Source organism: Podarcis pityusensis, assembly GCF_964106645.2.
Source record: "Podarcis pityusensis genome assembly, chromosome: 9".
NCBI lineage: Eukaryota > Metazoa > Chordata > Lepidosauria > Squamata > Lacertidae > Podarcis > Podarcis pityusensis.
In genome coordinates, this window is record NC_138034.1 from 49113902 (window position 1) to 49136154 (window position 22253).

The 22253-nt window shown below is 43.4% G+C and overlaps 1 protein-coding gene across 3 annotated transcripts in view; it reads left to right on the plus strand.

Annotated features, from left to right (window-relative positions):
* The first annotated feature begins 16756 nt into the window (after positions 1 to 16756).
* PRDM5 (PR/SET domain 5) overlaps positions 16757 to 22253 on the plus strand; it is a 90546-nt gene continuing 85049 nt past the window's right edge. For all 3 annotated transcript variants that reach the window (XM_081021957.1, XM_081021958.1, XM_081021959.1), the window contains exons 1-2: positions 16757 to 17027; positions 19799 to 19882. In XM_081021957.1, coding sequence (XP_080878083.1) covers positions 16935 to 17027; positions 19799 to 19882 — 177 coding nt within the window. In that variant the 5' untranslated portion in view covers positions 16757 to 16934. The remainder of the gene's footprint in view (positions 17028 to 19798; positions 19883 to 22253) is intronic.

Genomic DNA, 22253 nt, shown 5'->3' on the forward strand with positions numbered 1-22253 from the left:
GCAACTTGTATTGACGTCCTTTTGACGTCCAGGATTCGAGAAAAAAATCATTGCTTTTATAAAACTCCAATAATGTCAAACAAATTCTGAAGACTTGACTTTAATGCATCTGGTGCAAAGGACTGATAGTCATACAAAGAACTCGAATGAGAGAAATAGATGGATTTAAGAAACTGTGTAAGTCCATGAAGCACTTTTGCAATCTGCTTAAGGACTCACCAATGGAAAAAGACAGAGGAGGAATGAGATAGCCAAACTTTGTGGGACTTTATAGATAACTATAAACCACTTACGTGCTGCAAGAAAGGAAGTGGAATTCTAGCATGTATTAGAGCTACAGCATGTGTTACTCAGCTATGGGACTGCCACTAAATATAGTGGCTCGTTGATATTAAGTTATGAACAATTCCCCCCAATATCCCTAATGGCTATAATCACCACTCATGGAGGACAGGGCTTCCCTTTGACTGGATAGAGCAGGCTTTTCCTTGAGGCAAAGTGAGGTGACACTGCCCAGATGGACTGGCAAATGCTGGGGGGGGGGGGTCAACAGCTGCCACCCCCTGACTGCTCTTCCTAAGGTCCCCTGGCCATTTCCCTCTGTTGGAAGGTACAGCTATGTAAGCCACATGGCATTACTGGCCTAATAATAATAATAATTCCCAGCCACTCTGGGTGGCTTACAGCATATCTAAAAACATAATAGAAACATCAAGCATTAAAAACCTCCTGATACAGAGCTGCCTTCAGGTATCTTCTAAAAGTTGTGTAATTCTTTATCTCCTTGACATCTGAAGGGAGAGTATTCCACAAGGTGGGCGCCACTACCGAAAATACCCTCTGCCTGGTTCCCTGTAACTTTGCTTCTCACAGTGAGAAAACCAGCAGAAGACCCTCAGAGAAAGACCTCAGTGTCCTGGCTGAGCAATGGGGGTGGAGACGCTCCTTCAGGTATACTGGGCCAAGGCCACAAACCAACTTGCTGCCTTAGGTATGATAGAAGATGTTATTGCATCCAGTGATGGAGGAACCCTCTCCAGCACCTGGGGCGGGATGTCGAGGGGGGTTAACCACCCAGTGACGCAGGTGCGGCATCCCGTACGGAGTGCGCATGTGCGGCAGCCTGTACGGTCTCGTGCGAGAGGCAGCCTGTACGGTCGCCGTGCAAGAGGCGCCCATACTGACTGCACAGCTGGGGGGAGGCAGGGGCCATCTTGTCACACACACCCCAGAGTGGCATCCGGGGCAGCCCGCCCTCTCCACCCCCCACTTCATACACCTCTGATTGCATCACCAGTGTTGAATAAAATCCAACTGCTAGTTGTGTGAGTCAGCTTCAATTCATGGAATAGGAATGGCCGTCCTCCTTTGCTTCAGGCCGCAAAATGTCTTGGACAGGCCCTGGGACAGAGCAAGGCAACCTCCTCAGGCATCTGATTGTATCACAAGAATAGAGCAAATTGCTAACTATTTGATTTATGATTAGTGTATTTTTGTCTGCAGGGGAAGGGGAAGAGGTGCTTGGAAGATTTTCTGCCCCAAGTGCCAAAATAACTTGACAGGCTTTGGTAACTGGGCACCTTGAGATGAGGAAAGGGAGGAACAATGTTCTGCTACTCCTGAGGCAGCAAAATTATTTTGGGTTAGCCCTGGTGATGATAGGGATACATTCCTATTTCTTCTGCTATTGCTATTCATTCACATGAGTGCTCTTTTCCTTTCCATGACAAAAAATAATAAATAGATATGGGAAAGATTTATACCTATGGCTATTTGGGAATTAAGACGCTGTTATTATAAGCCACACCTCTTTCTCCTTTGGGTCATATATTAAGTGTTACAGGCCAATGAGTGTGTCGTTCAGCCTCTCTCCACACCCCTTCTTGTGAAACAAAATGACTGAATTTCACTTTTCTTCTGCTTTTTAGAAGCTTGTAATGGGCAATTGAGAAAACAATAGAATAAACACAAATACCATCTGTTTCCAGCCTCTCTCAACTGCATTGTAATGAGTCTGGGGAGATGTTATTTCTGGGTCTTAAACATTCAGTCATGCTTCTTTTAAGGAGTCGCTACTTAGCAGGGCATTAAGTTATGCAATTGAGTTCAAATCCCCAAGCTTGAATGTTCAAGAACCATACATTGTATTTCTAAAAATGGTAAGAGTCACTTAAAGATTGACGTTAGAAAATCCCCTTTAATTAATTTTTTTAAATGGAGATTTTTCTACTGCATCTAAGTAATGTTTGAAATACCTCTCAATGGCAAGACATTATTATTAATAATATTTATTATTGTTGTTAATAATAACACATTTCAAGATGAAATTAAGCCTTTTCTGTGTAGTAATATTAATTCAACTAATATATACTGATTTATTACACATGTGTCAAAGGTGCTCATTCACTATTTGCATATTTTAATGGGTTTTGTGTAATTTTGTAATTACAAAAATATTTAAAAAGAATGGTGATGGTTGATCACAACAGAGTTTGACCCAGAAACTTACTATGCTGGCAAATGTTCACAAACCCTCAAAAGAGCCTCAGATCAGATCCCTCCCAAATGGTAGGCAAGGTGAGGCTGTTGCCGCAGGTAGCACATCCCCAGGTACCCTGCCTGACCTGCTGCCTCCACCATCAGCAGAGAAGCACCTCTGCCATCAGCACCAATTTTGTGCAAGACGGTGTCCATTTTATGTGAGATCTCACCCTAAATCGGCATAATCTTACCCATAATTGGTGCCAGTGGTGGTGGTGCTTCTCTGCCAGCAGTGGATGTGGCAGGGCATGCAGCGGCAGCAGATAGGTGGTGGCAGAAGTGGTGACAGCGGCAGAGCAAGGCTTCACCTCCTGTTTCACATCAAGCGGCGAAATGGGATGCCCCAGCCATGTCTCAAAATGTGCTCCTTAGCACAGTCACTGGCCAGCCTCCTACAATCCACCACCAATGTGGGGTGGGGAGGCTGTGTACTTTTGTGGTCATATCCTGCTTTTGGACTTCCTATGAGCCTCTGTTTGGCCACTGTAAGAATGGGCTTGATGGGCTTGGGTTCTGATACAACCCATCTCCTTATATTCTTATGATCCAGAGTGGGGGACCCCACTGCTTTCTTTTGAGTTAAAAAAAAACCTCACATACAGGCTACATATTAAATGTAACATGTAGACTCTCAGTCTTGGAATCACTGCTGCTGGAGTCTTTCATAGCATTGAACAGGGCATGGGCAGCACATGCAATGTTCCTTTCCTTGCAGTGTTGTGGCTGCTTTGATGGTTACTTTCTTCAAGTGTTCTCTTTAACTGTTTGAAAAGAAACCTCGATGCCAAAAACTGTTTCTTCTCCTGCAAATGAAATAAGCAGAAACTCCCCTTTCAAAGAGGCCACAGGCATCTGCCTACAACCCTATTAAATCCTGTAACAGTACATATGTCTGAAAGGGTGTGTATGTGTGTGTTTTATTAGTACGCAGATTAATTTTTGACTATGCAACTCATCAGCTTTGGAGTTTGAAGCCTATAAACTTTGCTTCAAAAGCTTGCCATTCTGAAATAATCTTCTTCATGAAATTGATCCTATTTGGCATTCGTCGTTACTCCTCAGCATTGCACAGTGACCAAGAGAAGCCCTCAGCCAAAAACTTTGCAAGTAGCTGTGTCCATGTGGTCTGCACTGCTGCAAAGGAATTTAAGAACAGTTAAGGAATTTGTCGTCTATTAATAAGAACGGGAAGCCAGCAATGGGTTAAATGGATCATTCGGCCGACAGGCTAACACTTCCCTTCATTTGGCCTTGGTGAGGTGAAATGGTGAGTTTTCATAAATCAGAGCATGAACAGTGATTTTCATAAAGGTCTCAACAAACGTGATGTAGCTGCTGTGAAAGTTGCCAAAGCAGACTTTCGCTTTGGGGTAGATTTTGAACGCCATGTCTTGAATGTTTTTGCTCAAGCTATAAGCCATATGTCTGCATGAGCTATTAACAATAAAGATGAGGCCAATTGCTCCTAAAGGTAAATGTTTAATTCATGGCACACACCTGGATGTAGCACTCATGCTAATAGGAGGAGTGAAATATTAATAACTCTAGCAGACAGTTGCATTTGGCACAATTACATTTCCCCTTCTAAAGAAGACTCTGCCAGATTTTCCAGTGCATCAGTCCACATTCTCTTCCTGAAGCCAACATTTCCTCAAGAAGCATTGCAAATAGGCATGTTTTAAATTTAGATCTAACATAATTGCATCATTTTAGACTTGATAAGTGATATGTTTTGTTCAAGCTGCTACTCCTCATCCCCTTTCCCAATCTAGTGCCAACCAGATGGTTTGGACAACAGCTCCCATCGTCCTTGACCATTGGCCAGGCCGACTGGGCTCCCAAACCACAAAAACATGGATCCAAGGCACAGACCTTCATAATTTTTACATAAGTTGACAACAAAGCCACCAACAAGTCCCAGGAGACATTTGTAGACACAGAGCTGACATGTGTTGTTGGTGATTTTGAGGAGATCTCTTCAGGGTGGGGGCTGAGGATCCAAAAGGATTCATGTCCCCCATTCATGTTTTTGTGCTACTGGATTTCTGATTTTTATGGTTCAGTCTTGCTCTTGGTTTTTGAGGGTAGAGGGTAATCCTGGGGGAAACTATGTAATTTCAAAAGGATCCATTTACTGGAACCAACTTCTCTTTCTTTCTTTCTGGTACTTCTTTTTCTCACAATTGGCCCCCTCTCCTTCTCTTCTCTTCTCTTCCCCCCAACCTCTCTTGGCTTTCCCTCCTATATATTCAATCAATTCATTCTCTCTTTCTTTTTTTCAGTCCCATTGTTGCCTTTTGGTTATGTTTTTTTATTTTTAAAAGATTTTATTTTTATTAACACACATTTCACAGTACAGAACAACCCTCTCCTCATCTTGTAGATGAGGCAAGGAAAGTCGAAAGTTAAAAAAAAAAGGAACCCAAACCATTAATCTGTCAGTACAACCCACCAGGAAGTATCAGAATTAAGTCCACAATATTCATAGCAGCCAGAAAGTGTTGTATGCTGCTAGGAGAGGTCTTTGTATTTCATCTTTGTTTGCATAAACAGTAAAAGAGTGCCAATCTGCCACAAAAGAATCTTTATATTTCCTTCTTTAAGCCAGCCATAGATTATTTTTTAATTTTTCCACCAAACTGACTCACCAAACCATCTTATACCAATTAGCTAAAGTGGTGCTCTTTAGATCCTTCCAATATTGAGCAACAGCTGGCTGGGCAACTGCAAGAAGGTAACCCATTGTTGTTTTGAAAAATGCTTAACGGGGGCAGCTCCAGAGATTTCAGTGCTTGCTGTCCAGTCATTTTAGCAATTTCTCCAAAGACCAAAACTGCAACACGTTTTCCACAAGCCCAGTACATACGCTGGAATGCCCCTGGTTCCTAACATTTGCTCAACAATAGTCTCAAATTAGAAATTTATACATCAACGGTCCTGGATTATATTAGATTCTGCACAGCAAATGTCACCAGGGAAAAGTATGTTAAGTTGTATCCGAATAGGAAGCCCTGGATGACAGGAGAGGTTAGGAGATTGTTGAAGGCCAGAAATTCTGCTTTTAAAACTGGGGACCTGGTATTGTATGGCATAGAAAGAGCGAACTTGAAGAGGGGTATCAGGAAAGCAAAAGCGGAGTACAGAGGAAAAATTGAGGACCATCTGAGAAATCATGATACTAGACAAATGTGGCAGGGAGTCCAACATCTGACTGGTTATAAATCAAGGAATTCATCAGTGGTAGAGAGTACTGCTTCCTTGGTGGGAGAGTTGAATACCTTCTTTGCCCGATTTGAGGTGACACCAACAGTGACTCCAATAGGGATGCCAGAGCTATTGGCGTCACTACCTACAGGAAATGCTGCCAGGGTGGAAGAGGGAGAAGTGAGGTGAATATTAAAGGAGGTAAACACGAGGAAGGCTATGGGCCCAGATGGGGTGGCTGGCAGAGTGCTAAGAGATTGTTCGGACCAACTGGCAGGAATCTTTACGAAGATTTTTAACCAGTCTCTGGCCCAAGCCACTGTTCCACCCTGTCTGAAATCCGCTACCATTATACCCCTGCCAAAAACATCAAAGATAGACAGTCTGAATGATTTTTGCCCTGTGGCGTTGACACCCATTATAATTAAATGTTTCGAAAAACTGGTGAGGAAGCGGATCTTATCTTGTCTGCCAGTGGTACTTGATCCTTACCAGTTTGCATACAAGGCAAAGAGATCCACAGAGGATGCTGTGGCAATGGCTTTACATGCTGTCCTGACTCATTTGGAGAAGCAAGGGAACTACACGAGACTGTTATTTGTAGACTTTAGTTCTGCATTTAATACTATTCTTCCGCATAGATTGGTGCCCAAATTATTAGACCTGGGACTTCCACCATGTTTGTGCAGGGTGGATATTAGACTTTCTATCAAACCGTTCCCAAAGGGTCAGGTTGGGTTCCCATGTCTCTGCGGATCTCATCACGAATACGGGGACGCCGCAGGGGTGCATGTTGAGCCCGCTTTTATATATGCTCTATACAGCTGACTGTGCCCCCAAATACCCCAGTAATAAGATCATTAAGTTCACAGATGATACAACGGTGGTTGGTTTAATTACTGCTGGAGAGGGGGAGGCGGCCTATAGGAAGGAAGTTGAGCAGTTGGGGGAGTGGTGCAGGAAAAACAACTTACTCCTTAACTTAAAGAAAACAAAAGAGATCATTGTGGACTTTAGGAAATGTAAATTGAATATTCAGCCACTTATTATTGAGGGGAAGTGCGTGGAACAGGTCTCGGTGTTTCGATTTCTGGGAATGGAGTTGAGAGACGACCTAACCTGGGGAGAGAACAGCAAAGACCTGGTGAAGAGAGCACAGCAGAGGTTATATTTTCTGATAATCCTCCGGAAAAACAATCTCTCAAAGGACCTGTTGATGGCATTTTACCATTGCACTGTGGAGAGCGTACTAATTTATGGTCTCTGTGTGTGGTTTGGGAGCTGCACGGCCAGGGAAAAAACAGTGCTATCCAGGGTTGTAAAGACTGCAGAGAGAATTATTGGGTGCACTCTTCCCACCTTAGATCAAATCTATGCTGCCAGGTGCCATAAGAAAGTGGCAGAGATAGCACATGATAGTACGCACCCCAGAAATGATCTCTTTCAGCTTCTGCCTTCTGGAAGAAGGTATAGGGTTATAAAGGCCAGGACTAGCCGCCTGAGAAACAGTTTCTACGCTAATGCAATTCTGGTTCTAAACGCATCATAAGGGGTCTCTGTAGTATAGTGTATTTTAAAATTATGGCAGATGAAACTGATGGACTATATGGAACTGGCGGAAATGACTGGTAGAATCCGTGACCAGGGAGAAGAGTCGTTGGAGGAAGATTGGAAGAAATTCAAAGACTATCTGCAGAAACATTGCAAAATTAAAGAATGTTAGAGTGATGTTGGATTGAAAACAAGTGGCTTCCAGCTGTAAAGGATTTAAAGTTATAGATAGATTAAGATTAAGGATTAGGATTAAAAAAGTTTAAGGAAATGGAAACTTGGTTTTTAAGAGGTAAAACTTTAATGTTATATTATATTAAGATTAAAGATTGGGATTAAAAAAGAGGGAAAGAAACTGCTGGACAAACCATTTGAACTGGAATACAAAAGAGGGAGGTATGAGGAGGTCCAGAAAATAAGTAAACTTAAAAATGGAGATGAAAAGGTGATATTGTTTTTAACTGTTTTTTTTCCCTTTTTTCCCCCTTTTTTGTCTTTTGTTTTTTGTTCTTTTTTTCTTTTTTGGATTATGTATTGTGTATTTTTGAATTGTGTACTTCTTTTCTATGTTTTCATGTTTAATCTTTTATTGATGTGTTCTTTTTATTGGAAAATTTAATAAATATCATTTTTTTTAAAAAAAGATAAAATGGGGTTTTAGAGTTTTTAGGGGTTTTTGAATGTTTTATGTAGTTTTGTAGTAGTTTTATGTAGTTTTGTAGTAGTTTTATGTAGTTTTGTGGTAGTTTTATGTAGTTTTATGTAGTTTTTCAATTTCATTGTTCCGCAAGGGACAATGACAATAAAGATATCGTATCGTATCATAAAAATTAGATATCTTCATTTGGAACACTTTCATCGGTGTCATATGCCATTTTTGCTCATTTTCAAATGCTTGTCCACTCATGCTAGATTATCCCAATTTAAATGAGAACTTTAACCACATGGAATTTTAACAATTGTCCTAAATAAAAATATTCCAGCCTGACTCCCACATCCATTTCAGACCCTTTGAAGAGCCAATAGCAATGCCAAGAAGGAAATTATGAATACAGGACACCAGCATGAGGGCTTGCTGTTTAATATGCTCTTTGATGCCACTTAACACACTTGCTTATATTAAAACACCATGATAATAAATATATTGTTCTGAGTTGTGGGAGGTCAATCTGGATGAAACCCTGGGCGCCCTTCCAAATGTGAGATCCTGCATCTGTGAGGGTAGAATGTATCAGAGGAGGCTGGCCAAACCACTTCCTTTGCCAGGTAATGCCTTTGATGAGCTATTTAGCTACTGCAATTTAACATATCCAACAAAGTTGCTCTCTGCCATGGAAACAAATGGGTGGCTCTTTCCCTCACTCCCCTTACCAGGCTGGATGTCCTGTGATCCTAGATAGAAGAACAATAGCCAGAGTTGCCAGAGGATGGATGCTGTGAGTTGTAGAACAAGTATGGCTTGTTCTATGCTGGACTTTGGTACCCCCCTGAAAACCTAATGGGGAAGCAATATCTAAGGGAGTGTTAATGCTGGGAGTCCTTCCATCCTCCAACCATGCTCAGGTTGTATATATGTGTAAATAAAACCATATATCTTCAAGATCCCACAGTCTCCACTGGTCTTCATTCCAAGGAAACCGAGCCCTGGAAAAGTGTCAGCACCCCTGCAGCACCATTTTCCATTATGGCTATGACACCATTAATACAGTGCCCAGGGAAGTATTATTTCCACACCATGAGAGCCATTGCTTTGTAGAAACTGACAGAAGACAACTAAGTGTGCCTTGTGTTTTTGCTTTTGAACAAGCTTTTTGCACCATGTTTTATTTTAAAAGTTTTCTGTTGGTGGAAGCGAGCAAGCTTCTGTAGCTTCAGACTGACTAGAGTTTTGCTGGGCATTGGTTCCAGCCAAAGAGCAATATAACTCGATTTTCCACAAACCATTTTAATCTGATTTTCATTTAACCAGTCAATCCACAGTTAGACCAAGAATCTGCCAACAATCTGAAACAATATGATAAACAAAAATTGGAACAAATGTTCGCACTGTATAAGTAGTATACAAAAGTCATAATTAAATCTCATGAGTTTAATGTTGATGCACTTTTCAAAACAAACTTTTAAGAGAAAAAATCTGTTACTTGTAGATGACAGTACCTAAACTATTTTCTTTCTTGGGTTGATGGAATTTCCACAGGGGACTCTGAAATTAGTTTTTGAATTGCATATGTCTGTAAATAATCTGGAAGAACATCATTGATCAGAGAGTACTTTCAGCTTCAAAACAGCTTCCTTCAGTTTTATGTGGAGCATTAACAGTGTTCAAAAGTAATGTATCCCAGACAAAAAGTCACTTAATGTCACTTGAGAAAGCTGCTTAAAATTCCAAGCTATTGGCAACAAAGTATTGTTCAATTAAAACAGGATATTCTTATTTAATCTACTGCTTTCATTTCAGTTTGTTCTGAATTCAACAGATGGGAATAAGTTTAATTGAACTCAGCCTAAAGCTGGAATCCTTAACATGCTCATTTGGGACTGGAAGTAAATTCCATCAGCATTGGTGGAATTTATTTCTAAATGAATAGGTCTTAGCGTATGGTATACGTCTGCTTAACTGCAAGCTTAACTGCAAGCAAGCACTCTTTATAGATGGATGTAGTCAGTTGATTGAGGGTGGTGCGAGTGGTACCCATCACATGCAAGGCATAGGTGAGATGCAAGATTGGCTGCTGCCCATGGAGTATAGTCCTCACAAGCCCTTTTGTGTATCTGTTTCTCCACTGTATTCTGCCTTTGTGCAATCCCATTGCTTTGGATTTGGCAATAGAGACTGCTGTCAACCAACTAAAACTGATCCACTCTGCTGTACCAAACATTTTGTGTCAGTTTGGAATGTCATTTGTGATTCTACACTTTGATTTTCTGGTGTAGTGGCTGATCAGAATGAGCTGTACAATTTTACATTATCCATTTAAAAAAAATAAAAAATAAAAATAAAGATATGCATTGAGCTGTGTAAACTGAAAAGCAAACAATCAATCTGTCACAAAATTCCTCTGAGGTAAACAATTACATATTTAATTGCTTGTTAATTCTCCATAACAAAGCAATTGAAGGATGGCAGGGAAAATATTTTTTTAGAGCGACAACCTAAATGGAAATGCTAATTAATGCCAAAAGGTTTGGGGAAAGCTACTTTTATCTAACAAATGCCAGCCATTTTCAAAGCTGTAGAAGAAATTTGCTTCCAGCAAGTCAAAGTATATTAAAGGATGAGTAACATATGTTTCCAAAATCACCAGAACTGAGGATAAAGCAAATAACATGATAGGAGGGGTGGTGGAAGAACACAACTCACTTCTCTTTTGGATGGGCTGCTTAATTTGGCATTTAATATGCCAAAGGGGCTGCTTAATTGTTTAGGCAAGTCTTCGGTTTCTGGTTAAGGATTTAAGTTCAAAAGCAGTAGCACAGCATGTGCTTTGTATTTTGCTGATTTTAACAAAATCTGCTTCCAAATGTCCTGAGCTCCATCAATGCTGGCACAAGAAAAATGTTTTAGGAATGGATACAGAAGGCGCATTTTAAAGTGCATGAAGCAATTTGGAGGAACATGACGTGAACTTCTTTGCTCCTTGCAGGAACTCTGAAATACTAATTTTCATATGCTTTTTTCTTTAATAGAACTGTTCCTGAGGAATCAGACCTGCTGAGAGATGTGGCAAATTGAGCAATGGAGTAGGTGCCCAGGGTCTATGCTATACCCTAAACACCAACTCTGTGTCTCCTAAAAAAACACTTTCCTGAAATGTTTCCCATTTGCATGTTACACAAAAAGGGAGCCTGAAACTGTCAGGAAAACGAATGAATGGCAGCACAAGGGCATTGGTGGTTTCAGGTAACAGGAAATGATCTCATGTCTTCATGTTGTAGGTAGGAGGAGAAGATGAAACAGCTAACCTCAAAGAGAGGTGATCTAAAAATGTTGAGGGAATGAGATGTGTGTGTGTGTGTGAGAGAGAGAGAGAGAGAGAGAGAGAGAGAGAGAGGGAGAGAGAGAGCTGTCCTCAGCCAAAGTAATCATAGCTTTTGTCCTTGGCATGCTACAATTTAGCCTTGCTCTCCAACAAGTGTATTCCCCTCTTCCCCTCTCCATTTCCTCCTCTTTGTCAGATGGCCAAGTGATCTAAAATGGATTTCACTTTCACCGTGTTTCCCTAACAGTTCAGTAAAATTGTGTGCATATGCATAACACAGAGAGAGGGGGGTGTTAGGTTTTTCTTCTTCTTCTTGGGGGACAATACAACTCGACACACAAGGATTATTTTCACATTTACAGAGCTATTATGTAGAGAGTTATCAGGAACACTCCTGCAATATTAAATACTGTCAGGAATATTGGCTATAATGGATGACCTGAATACTATCGAGATTCATTCTTCCTCCTCTCTAAAAAAGTAAGTTGGAAAAGGATGCATTGTGTCTGCTGCTCCTGGCCAAGCCAAACATTGTTCATCAGGATAGATGCAGGGCTGCATATCAGAAGAGGCAATTAGAAAGCTCAAAGCAGTCGGTCAGCTTGGCAAGCATCCTTCTCATTACGCCAATTGCAAGCAGATCCCCAAAGGCTCCTTTGCAGTTGCTTTGCTCGGCAGTCCAGTGGGCAGCCAGTCCTGAGCTTTGGTCCTGGAACAACTGTTGTTGTGGGAGGCTCTCCAAGTGTCCCATTTACCACCCTTATAGTTGCTTACTGACCCCAATAAAACTCTGCTTGCCTTTTGCCTTGTGGTGCTGTCTTTGGGCAGGAACAATCACACTGGCAAGTGTGACACGCATTTCTTCTGGGCCCAAACATGTCAACAGCAGACTGTGCCAGTGGCAAAAGAGGGCAAAGCAATGAATGCAAATTTTACTTTTATTGTTGTGGTTGTTTAGTCGTGTCCGACTCTTTGTGACCCCATGGATCAGAGCACGCCAGGCACTCCTGTCTTCTGCTGCCTCCCGCAGTTTGGTCAAACTCATGCTGGTAGCTTCGAGAACACTGTCCAACCATCTCGTCCTTTGTCGTCCCCTTCTCCTTGTGCCCTCAATCTTTCCCAACATCAGGGTCTTTTCCAGGGAGTCTTCTCTTCTCATGAGGTGGCCAAAGTATTGGAGCCTCAGCTTCACGATCAGTCCTTCCAGTGAGCACTCAGGGCTGATTTCCTTCAGAATGGATAGGTTTGATCTTCTTGCAGTCCATGGGACTCTCAAGAGTCTCCTCCAGCACCACAATTCAAAAGTATCAATTCTTCGGCGATCAGCCATCTTTATGGTCCAGCTCTCACTTCCATACATCACTACTGGGAAAACCATACTTTTATACCGTTGGTTAATTCCTAAACGCAGTCACAGCTCACTCTCTGTCTTTCATCCAGGCAAGCAAGACGCGTTATGATAGTTAAAGGACTCATCTCAGCCAGACAGAAACACCCAGGTCATTGAAGAGTTTGCCATGGGGAGAGTCCCAAAGGCCTGACAGAGCAGCCTGGAAGTCCAAACTTAGCCACCATATGCACCTTAGATTATCTATCTACATCCACCTAAACATGCCCTTTTTAAACACACCTGGATACCACAGCCTGTATATCTGTTTAAGTCTGAAAGGGTTTGCATTTTAAGGCCAACTTCTATGCCCGTTTCCTTATCTTTTGACTTCAGAAGGAGTTACAAGGCTCTTCAAGCCCCCCAGTTGTACCAGGCGTAACTTTATCTGCGGTTGTCTCAAAATGACAGCAAAGAGAATGAAGTAATTGCACCCTTTGGTGTGCTTGAAAGGGTAGCCATGTCAAAGGAGGGCGTATGTAACAAAGCATAAGGCAAAAGAACAAATCCAGAGCAGCCTAGTAATTAAAATTATGAGATGTAAGCCCACAGCGTTAAATTTAGAATTTTAAATACTACAGGTTTGTCAGTTTCTCCTCACCTCCCTTCCCCCCCCTCTCTCTCTCTCTGCCTTCCCCCAAATGCATTGTTTTTCTTTCAGCTTTATAATCAGATTTAAACAAATACATCTCCCCGCTGGGAAAAGAACAATCTTTGGCCAGCTCCAATCTGCACTTTGATAAACTGTGTATAAACGAACCCAGGAATAATACGAGCACTCTGGATTGAATTCCCATCTTAAATTAATCTGTTTAATAGAGTGAGTTCACTTTCAGGTCCCCCTGTCATTCAGAAAACTGCTAGTGGATACTATACAATATTAGCAAAATAACCAAAAGTGATTTACAGCTTGGTGTTCAAACTGGGACAAGGTATAGCATTATTCAAAATGTAATGTTCCAACTGGGTGCACTTTGTCTTTAATGATGTATTTAGTTTTACTACGTAGAGGAGTATTTGGCAAAAAGGTTTTCTTTGGGTCTCCTCCTCCTCCTCGTATGTTTTCTGACACCACTGAAGCCTGGGATTATCTGTTATGCCTTCTGGAAAATGGAACCTTGGCAATTCAGCAACCAAAGAGCAAAAATGCAGCTCACCTTTACCAAGTCATCTTCTTCTTTCTTGTAAAACTTGGTTTGATGTGACCCTTAAAAAACCCCCTTTATTTTAAGCAGAGGTTGGATGGCCATCTGTCATGGATGCTTTACTAGACATCCCTGCATTGCAGGGGGTTGGACTAGATGACCCTTAGGGTCCCATCTAACTACAGTTCTTCGATTCTGCGAAATAAAATGTACATGTTCCAAGGCACCATTGAAGGGCCTTTGTTGAGGATCCTGTAAGGAAAGAGCTTGCAAACTACTGACAATTTAATGCATCTGTTACTAGAGGGGAAACAATTGTCAATATGTTTCCTTCCCAAATTTGGGAATATGAAATATTCATCAAAAATAGCTTAGATAAACATGTTCAAGATTCATTAGTAGATTACAATCCTGGCACCAGTGGTTGGTCAGATGGGGCCCTGGCCAAGGCCCCCGGGGTTAAGAGCCCTGCTTTGCCACCATTCCCCATAAGGACTTGGCACTAACTTCCCTTGTATTCATTAATAGCCTGCTTTTCTATTTAAATAACAACAAAGGGCCCATTTTTCTAAGGTAGGAACAGAAGCTAAAAAGCTCAAGCATCTGTCTGGCAAACATGTCTGTGTATCTTTTCTGTTGCCTCACACCTGCTGAAATGTGTCTACCATATTGTCTACAAAGATGCAAAAGTTAAGGTAGGTTTGGGGGCTGATGTGATAACTACACTGTACAGCCAATGTAGAGAAAAAGAGACAGTGATTAGTGCCCTTTCTAACTTTTTCCAGGGAACCAGGCAGAGGGCCTTCTCGGTAGTGGCACCTGCCCGTGGAACACCCTCCCGTCAGATGTCAAGGCAATAAGCAACTATCTTACTTTTAAAAGACATCTGAAGGCAGCCCTGTTTAAGGAAATTTTTAATGTTAAATGCTGTACAGTGGTACCTCGGGTTACATATGCTTCAGGTTACATACGCTTCAGGTTACAGACTCTGCTAACCCAGAAATATTACCTCGGATTAAGAACTTTGCTTCAGGATGAGAACAGAAATCGCACGGTGGCAGCATGGCAGCAGCAGGAGGCCCCATTAGCTAAAGTGGTGCTTCAGGTTAAGAACAGTTTCAGGTTAAGAATGGACCTCCGGAACAAATTAAGTATGTAACCAGAGGTACCACTGTATTGTGCTTTTAATATTCGGTTGGGAGCCACCCAGAGTGGTTGGGGAAACCCAGCCAGATGGGCGGGGTAGAAATAATAAATTATTATTATTATTATTATTATTATTATTATTATTATTATTATTTCACGGTTTTGTAGATGGGAAATCCAGATTCAAATTCTTAAAGACTTATTACAGAAAGCTTGCAGTGTGGTCCTGCACATGCAATTGTCTCCTGGCCCAAAACAATATAGACTGAGGATTACTGTGAAGCAAAACCATTGCTTTGAGTTCCTTGCACGTCAATCCTTTGCTGCCTTTACAGCATTTAGATCCAGCTACAATTGGTGGGATACAAATGCAACAAAAAAACACATGTACCATGCAGAGTTGCAAATGTAACGACTGAGATATAAATGCAACAAATGGGGATAAAAATGTAACAAAACAAAAAAACCATATATGGGATACAAATGTAACAAAAAAGCAACAACCCTGGAGATCACAGATAGTCGTCCCATGTTCAAAATCCCTGCTCAGATGTGAAGTTGGCTTTGGGCTGTTCAGTTTAGACCGTTCATCTGTTGGCTTTATATACCAGCTTACATACATACAGTACTTATATTTATTTTGCCATTACAGCTCAATCTGTTTACTTAAATGCATCTAATGAAGTAGGCTGTTGCCTTTGGGGGAGGGAACCAGTTTGTGTCTAAAAATATTTTATTGTTCTGGTGCCATCCAAGTTAGCATTTATGGCAAGAGTAACAGAGCAATCCCCTGTAAATTTACTCAGAAGTTAGTCCCACTGTTTTCAATGACATTTACTCCTACTGTACTGCGTGTACAGTATTATTTTTATTTTCCTTTAAAAAAATTCACAACAGCCTTGTGAGGTAGGATAGGGTTGAGAAACTGTGATTTGTCCAACATCACTCAGTGAACTTCACAGCAGAGGGATGGTGAGTCGGGCATCGTAACTCCTTCAACACACTGTTTATTCAGGTTAGTAGCCTTTTAAGAGCTCCTCCAGACAACATATCCAGTTCTCGCCCTCCAAAGTTTATCCTCACAGCAACCCTGTGAGGCAGAAATTAGGCTGAGTGGGAACTGGAACCTTGACCTCAAAGGCCCTACCCATGATACCACCAGGGCAGACCCACATTTTTGGAGCCCTGAAGCTTGAACTGTTATTGGGGCCCCTTCGCAACCGGCAAGGAGGTCTGGGTAACCCCTATTATCTTCGTCAATGGAGTTGTTCCATGACAGATCACCACAATGTTTTCACAAAGATCAACTGCTACAATATCCGATTTTGAATGAAATTGCTGTTCTGCACTGGATTATTCCACATGTCAAAGTCACTAATGTGAACAAAAAATTCCTATGCCATATAGTTTTTGAGTTATGGCAGGGGGGGAAATGAAAATTAGGGAAATGTACTATACAGGATGCATCATAGAATGATTTAAGTCGCGCCACTCAAATCGGGTCTGCTAGACCCAAATTTTCAGTGCATTTTTTTAAAGCCCTGGAGCCCACGCTCCGCAGCAGGAATGCAGGGCTCTCGAGCTGTCCCGAAAAGAGAAGCTGCCCGCTTTCTCCCTGCCCAAGATTCCCGGGATCCTTCGCTCGCCTCGCGGGAGTCGCGCGTTCTGCCTTTCCTCGCTCGCTCTCGGCAAAACTTTCAGCCAATCGGAGCGCCGCCTTTCTCGAGCCTCGGCAGAAGCGCCGGCCCAGCGGCGGAGACTTCGCGAGCGAGGAATCGGGGCGGGGGGAAGAAGCAGGCCCGGCCAGGGGGGAGAGCAGGGGAGGAGATCGAGCAGCAAGGCTTCCCCGCCCGATCCCTTCTCTCTCCCCACACCCCACCTACCCAACCCGCTTCCCTTTGCAATGAAAGCCCCTCTGGATCCCTTCCCCCCGTTTAAGAGCCTACATTAGTAACTCCCCCCAGCCCATAATAGTACAAAATGCTGGGCATGTACGTGCCGGACAGGTTTGCCCTGAAGTCATCTAACATTCAAGACGGGATGGGGCTTTTTACGGCCCGGAGAGTAAAAAAGGTGGGTGATCCTTGCTGTTGCACCATTAAGGTGAGGGATCGGCAGGACGGGTGGGGGAGAGATCCGCCAGGCTTGTCTTGCAAGCTGTTCCTCCCTTCTTTAACCTTCCACCCTCCCCAGAGAGCTTGCCACGTATTTCTCTCTCTCTCTCTCTCTCTCTCTCTCTCTCTCTCTCTCTCTCTCTCCCTCTTTCTCTCAGATCTTCACCATTTAATCCCAACCCCCTCTTCCTCTCCTGACACTCTTTAGTTCACTTCCGTCTGGCAACTTGTGGAAATTATTACATAAATGGCCTCAAAACTTTTGCTTTTTAATCTATCTTTTTCGCAGCGCCTTCTGCGCCCATTGTTGTTCGATTGAGCTCTCCTCGGTCCAGTCAGAATCCCCATCAGTTCGACAACAGCCACATAAAAGAAGGAGCTGTGAGCTCAAATCCGATTCGCATCCAAAATAGATTTGCCTGGGGGCAGGGATTCAATTTGCATCTTGCAAATCCGTGACAGTCTTCGGTTTCAAAGGAAGAGCCTGTGTATTTCAGTCCTTCACCTCAATGGCAAAGGGAACGAGAATAAACAAAAGGTGCCTTTTCCAAGACGCTCTCTTGAGCTAGTTTAGGTAGCCAAAGCTTGCCAAATTGTAGCAAACTGTTATTGTCCTTTCTTACTGTAATTGCTCCTCTGTTCCTGGTTTATGCTTTCTGGGCTGTAGCTCCGTATAGATCACCTGCCTTGTGTGGACCCAGGTTCAGTTGCAGACATGTCCAGGTAGAGTCAGAAAGCTGCTATCAGTCAGTGTGGAGAATACTAAACAAGATTGCCTAATGGACTTAGTATAAGGCAACTTCCCTTGTTCCTATAAACAAACAAATAAGCAGCTAAGCAGTTTAAGGTAAAGGGACCCCTGACCATTAGGTCCAGTTGTGGCCGACTCTGGGGTTGCGGCGCTCATCTTGCTTTATTGGCTGAGGGAGCCAGCGTATAGCTTCCGGGTCATGTGGCCAGCATGACTAAGCCGCTTCTGGCGAACCAGAGCAGTGCACAGAAACGCCGTTTACCTTCCCGCTGGAGCGGTACCTAATTATCTACTTGCACTTTTGAGGTGCTTTCGAACTGCTAGGTTGGCAGGAGCAGGGACCAAACAACAGGAGCTCACCCCATCGCGGGGATTTGAACTGCCAACCTTCTGATCGGCAAGTCCTAGGCTCTGTGGTTTAACCCACAGCGCCATCCGCGTCCCTGCTAAGCAGTTTACATTGTGGTAAATAGGATGGATGATTGACTTAGTGGATCATGTGTGAGTACCATATTTGCAGTTTATCAGGTAGCACAACAGAGAACATCCTGCTCTCTCCCCACCCCACCCCTGGACCCCTGTAATTGACAGAATGTACACTGAACAAAACTGACAAGCTACTTTCCTGAAGGTTGGGTCTCTGACAGCATTCCTATTGCCATGGCAGAGAATCACATGTGTGACCTTATGAGCCAATTCTCCACATTTTGGGGGGGTGGGGAAGAGTAACCAGTAGGATCCAGGGGTTGGAGCAATTCCCCTATGAGGAAATGTTACAAAATCTGGGGCATTTTAAGTTTTAGAAAAAAGGCAAGTAAGTCTTTTGGGGTGGGGAATGGGAGCTTTTTATCCTTCCCATAATACTAGAACCAAGGAATATCCACTAAAGCAGATGTGAATTTCAATTAATTTTAGTATTTTAACTTTTTGTATGTTTTAAAGTTTTGTAATTCCCTCTCCCCCTTGATTTTCTTGTTTTATTCTTTTGTAAACTGCTTTGAGGTTGTTGCTATTGTTAATTTACAATCGATTGGTATATAAGTAAATAAAAATAAAATAAACCTGAAAGGTGGAATATTCGAGACAGCAAAAGGAAAGACTTCTTCACACAATTAACTTCCGAAGGCATGGAATTTGATCCCTTGAGATGTGGTGATAGCCACCAACCTGGACTTTTTAAAATGGGGATTAGGCACATTCACCAATGATGATAAGTCTGTCAATGGCTGCTAGTCATGATGGTGATATAGAACCTTTGGAATGAGAGACAGTTTGCCATTGAATACCAGTTATTGGGGATCATGAGTCCTGTTTGCAGGCTACCCAAAGGCATCTGTTTGGTCACTGTGAATAGAGAAGTTTGGACTAGATTGACTTTTGGTCTTATCCAACTCTTCTTATATCCTTATTAGGCTGTTAATTTGTATCATTAAGCAGTTGAAAAAATACAGTTGTTAACAGGACTTTGCATGATATTCAAGAAGTTTTACTCAGAGTAGACTTCTTTAAATTAATGGACAAGACATAAACATGTTCATTAATTTGAGTAAAACTTAATTGAATACCACCCATTAGTCCTCTTCAGAGATTCAGGGTACCTGTCCCCCATATCTTGTTTTATTTTTTTCAAATAGGGTATGGGAAGTTAACCTTTCTCGCCAGTTCTGATTTTCTGATTCGGAAAACATCTGGACATGGCATTTGTGCTGCAAGGCTTTTACCACTGGGGAATAAAGCAGCTTTTTGTGGGGTGCTAGGGGATGGGTGCTGGGGGAAGGGTATAAACCCCTTTCCCCCCATCTTTGTTCATATGTGAATCCCCATGTAAGTAATTTAAAGAAACGGTGGGGCAGTCACACATTTCTGTAATAATATGTAGCTGACCCCAATAAAGTTGTGAAACTGAACATAGTAATACATTTTCCGAGAACAGAAGGAAGGGTTTGATGGCTTTGCTTGCTTGTGTTTCCACTCCTTAGGGCGAAAAATTTGGACCCTTTGCAGGAGAGAAGCGAATGCCTCAGGAGCTGGATGAAGACACAGACTGCAGACTGATGTGGGAGGTGAGGACTGCAGGAATGACTTGGCTCCTGGGGCTCTAGGCACTCAGTTGGTACATTGTTTTGCAAAAACAAAGAAGTCACACCCACATGATACATTTGAAGCACATGGTTCCCCTGCCCCAAGAATCTTGGGAACTGTAGTTTGTTTATTCATTCATTCATTCATACCCTGCCCATCTGGCTGGGTTTCCCTAGCCACTCTGGGCAGCTCCCAACAGAATATTAAAAACATGATAAAACACCAGACATTAAAAACTTCCCTAAACTGGGCTGCCTTCAGATGTCTTCTAAAAGTCAGACAGTTGTTTACTGTATTTTTCGCTCTATAGGACGCACTTTTTCCCTCCTAAAAAGCAAGGGAAAATGTGTGTGCGTCCTATGGAGCGAATGCAAGGGGGAGGCAGGCGGGAAAAGCCCCCAAGAGCCGCACACAAGCTTCGTGCGCTCTTGCGGGCTTTTCCCCAGGAGGGAGAAGGGACTGACTGGCTGCATTAGTCCCTTCTCCTACCTCCCAGAAAAACCAGGAGAAGCCGCGCAGCCCCTTTAAAGAGCTGGCGGCTTCTGCCAGTTTTGCGGGAGGTGGGGGAATCCCCCCACCTCCCAGAAAAGCCAGGAGAAGCCGCGCAGCCCCTTTAGAGAGCTGGCGGCTTCTGCCGGTTTTGCGGGAGGTGGGGGAATCCCCCCCACCTCCCAGAAAAGCCAGGAGAAGCCGCGCAGCCCCTTTAAAGAGTGGGCGGCTTCTGCAGGCTCTCCGGGAGGTGGGGGAAGCTGCAGCGGATTCCCTCCTCCCCAGCTCCCTTTGAAGCAGCAAAGTGGGAGGGGAGCAGCTTACACTCATGTAAGCAGCTCCTCTCCCACTTTCCTGCTTCAAAGCAACCAGGACGAGGGAAGGAAGGGGATCCATGCAGCGGATTCCCTCCTCCTGGGCTCCCTTTGAAGCAGCAAAGTGGGAGGGGAGCAGCTTACACTCGTGTAAGCAGCTCCTCTCCCACTTTCCTGCTTCAAAGTGGATGGAATCCACTGCAGTTGCGAGCAGAGGATCCATGGCTCCGCTTCCTTCCCTGGAAGCAGGGTGCGGGGGTGCAGGGGAGAAAGAGGGCAGGAAATAGATGCCGGGCAGGAAGACACAACCACACTTTGACCACTGGAATGTCCACCCCAGCCTCCCCAGATTTCCACTGAGACGGCCAGGCTAATCTCGATGGCCATAAGTCAGGCTCAGCATTATTGACTGGACTTAGATAAGCCATGGTTCCCCTTCCTACCCTCCTCTGAGGCTCGATTTAAAGCAGCAAATGGACAGGAGCCGCCCGCTTTGCTGCTTTAAATAGTTTAGTGCAACATTTGATTCAGAATATTTTTTTGTGTGTTTTCCTCCTCTAAAAACTAGGTGTGCCCTATGGTCAGGTGCACCCTATGGTGCGAAAAATACGGTATTTCCTTGGCATCTAATGGGAGGGCGTTCCACAGGGTGGCGCCACTACCGAGAAGGCCCTCTGCCTGGTTCGCTGTAGCTTCAGTTCTCGCGGTGAGGGAACCGCCAGAAGGCCCTCGGCGCTGGACCTCAGTGTCCGGGCAGAACGATGGGGGTGGAGACTCTCCTTCAGGTATACTGGGCCGAGGCTCAGTACTCAGAAATGTACTGGGAGCCAAATGTAGGTACAATTCCTAGCATGCAGAATACAATTCCTAGCATGGGAATACAGTTCCCATGATTCTATGAGGGAAGCTATGTGCTTTAAATGTACTGTATGGATGTGACCCAGGGCTAGGGACCCCGGGACCCAATTGCTATTGTTTGTTAGTCTAACTAGATGTGATGGGATACAAAACTTTTTCTTCTTTGTATCATCTTTGTATCTCTTCCTCCTGTTCCTGATCACATTTACTTGTACAGTGGTGCCTCGCAAGACGAAATTAATCCGTTCCGCGAGTCTCTTCGTCTTGCGGTTTTTTCGTCTTGCGAAGCATGGCTATTAGCGGCTTAGCGGCTATTAGCGGCTTAGCGGCTATTAACGGCTTAGCGGCTTAGCGGCTATTAACGGCTTAGCGGCTTTAAGAAAAAGGAAACAAACTCGCAAGAACTCCCATAGGGAAATTCGTCTTGCGGAACGACTCAAAAAACGCAAAACCCTTTCGTCTAGCGAGTTTTTCGTCTTGCGAGGCATTCGTCTTGCGGGGCACCACTGTATTCAGTGTATGAGGTCTCCACAGCGTGTGCCCTTCTGCCCCACCACCTATTGCCAGTGATGTGAGGTGGGAGTAGGACAACTCATAGGATGCGGATGCTATACAATACACTGTGTTCAACCAGGGTGGAAAGATGTAGAGCAGCAGTGGCATCTACAAAGGTGCTACAAGGGCGCTACTT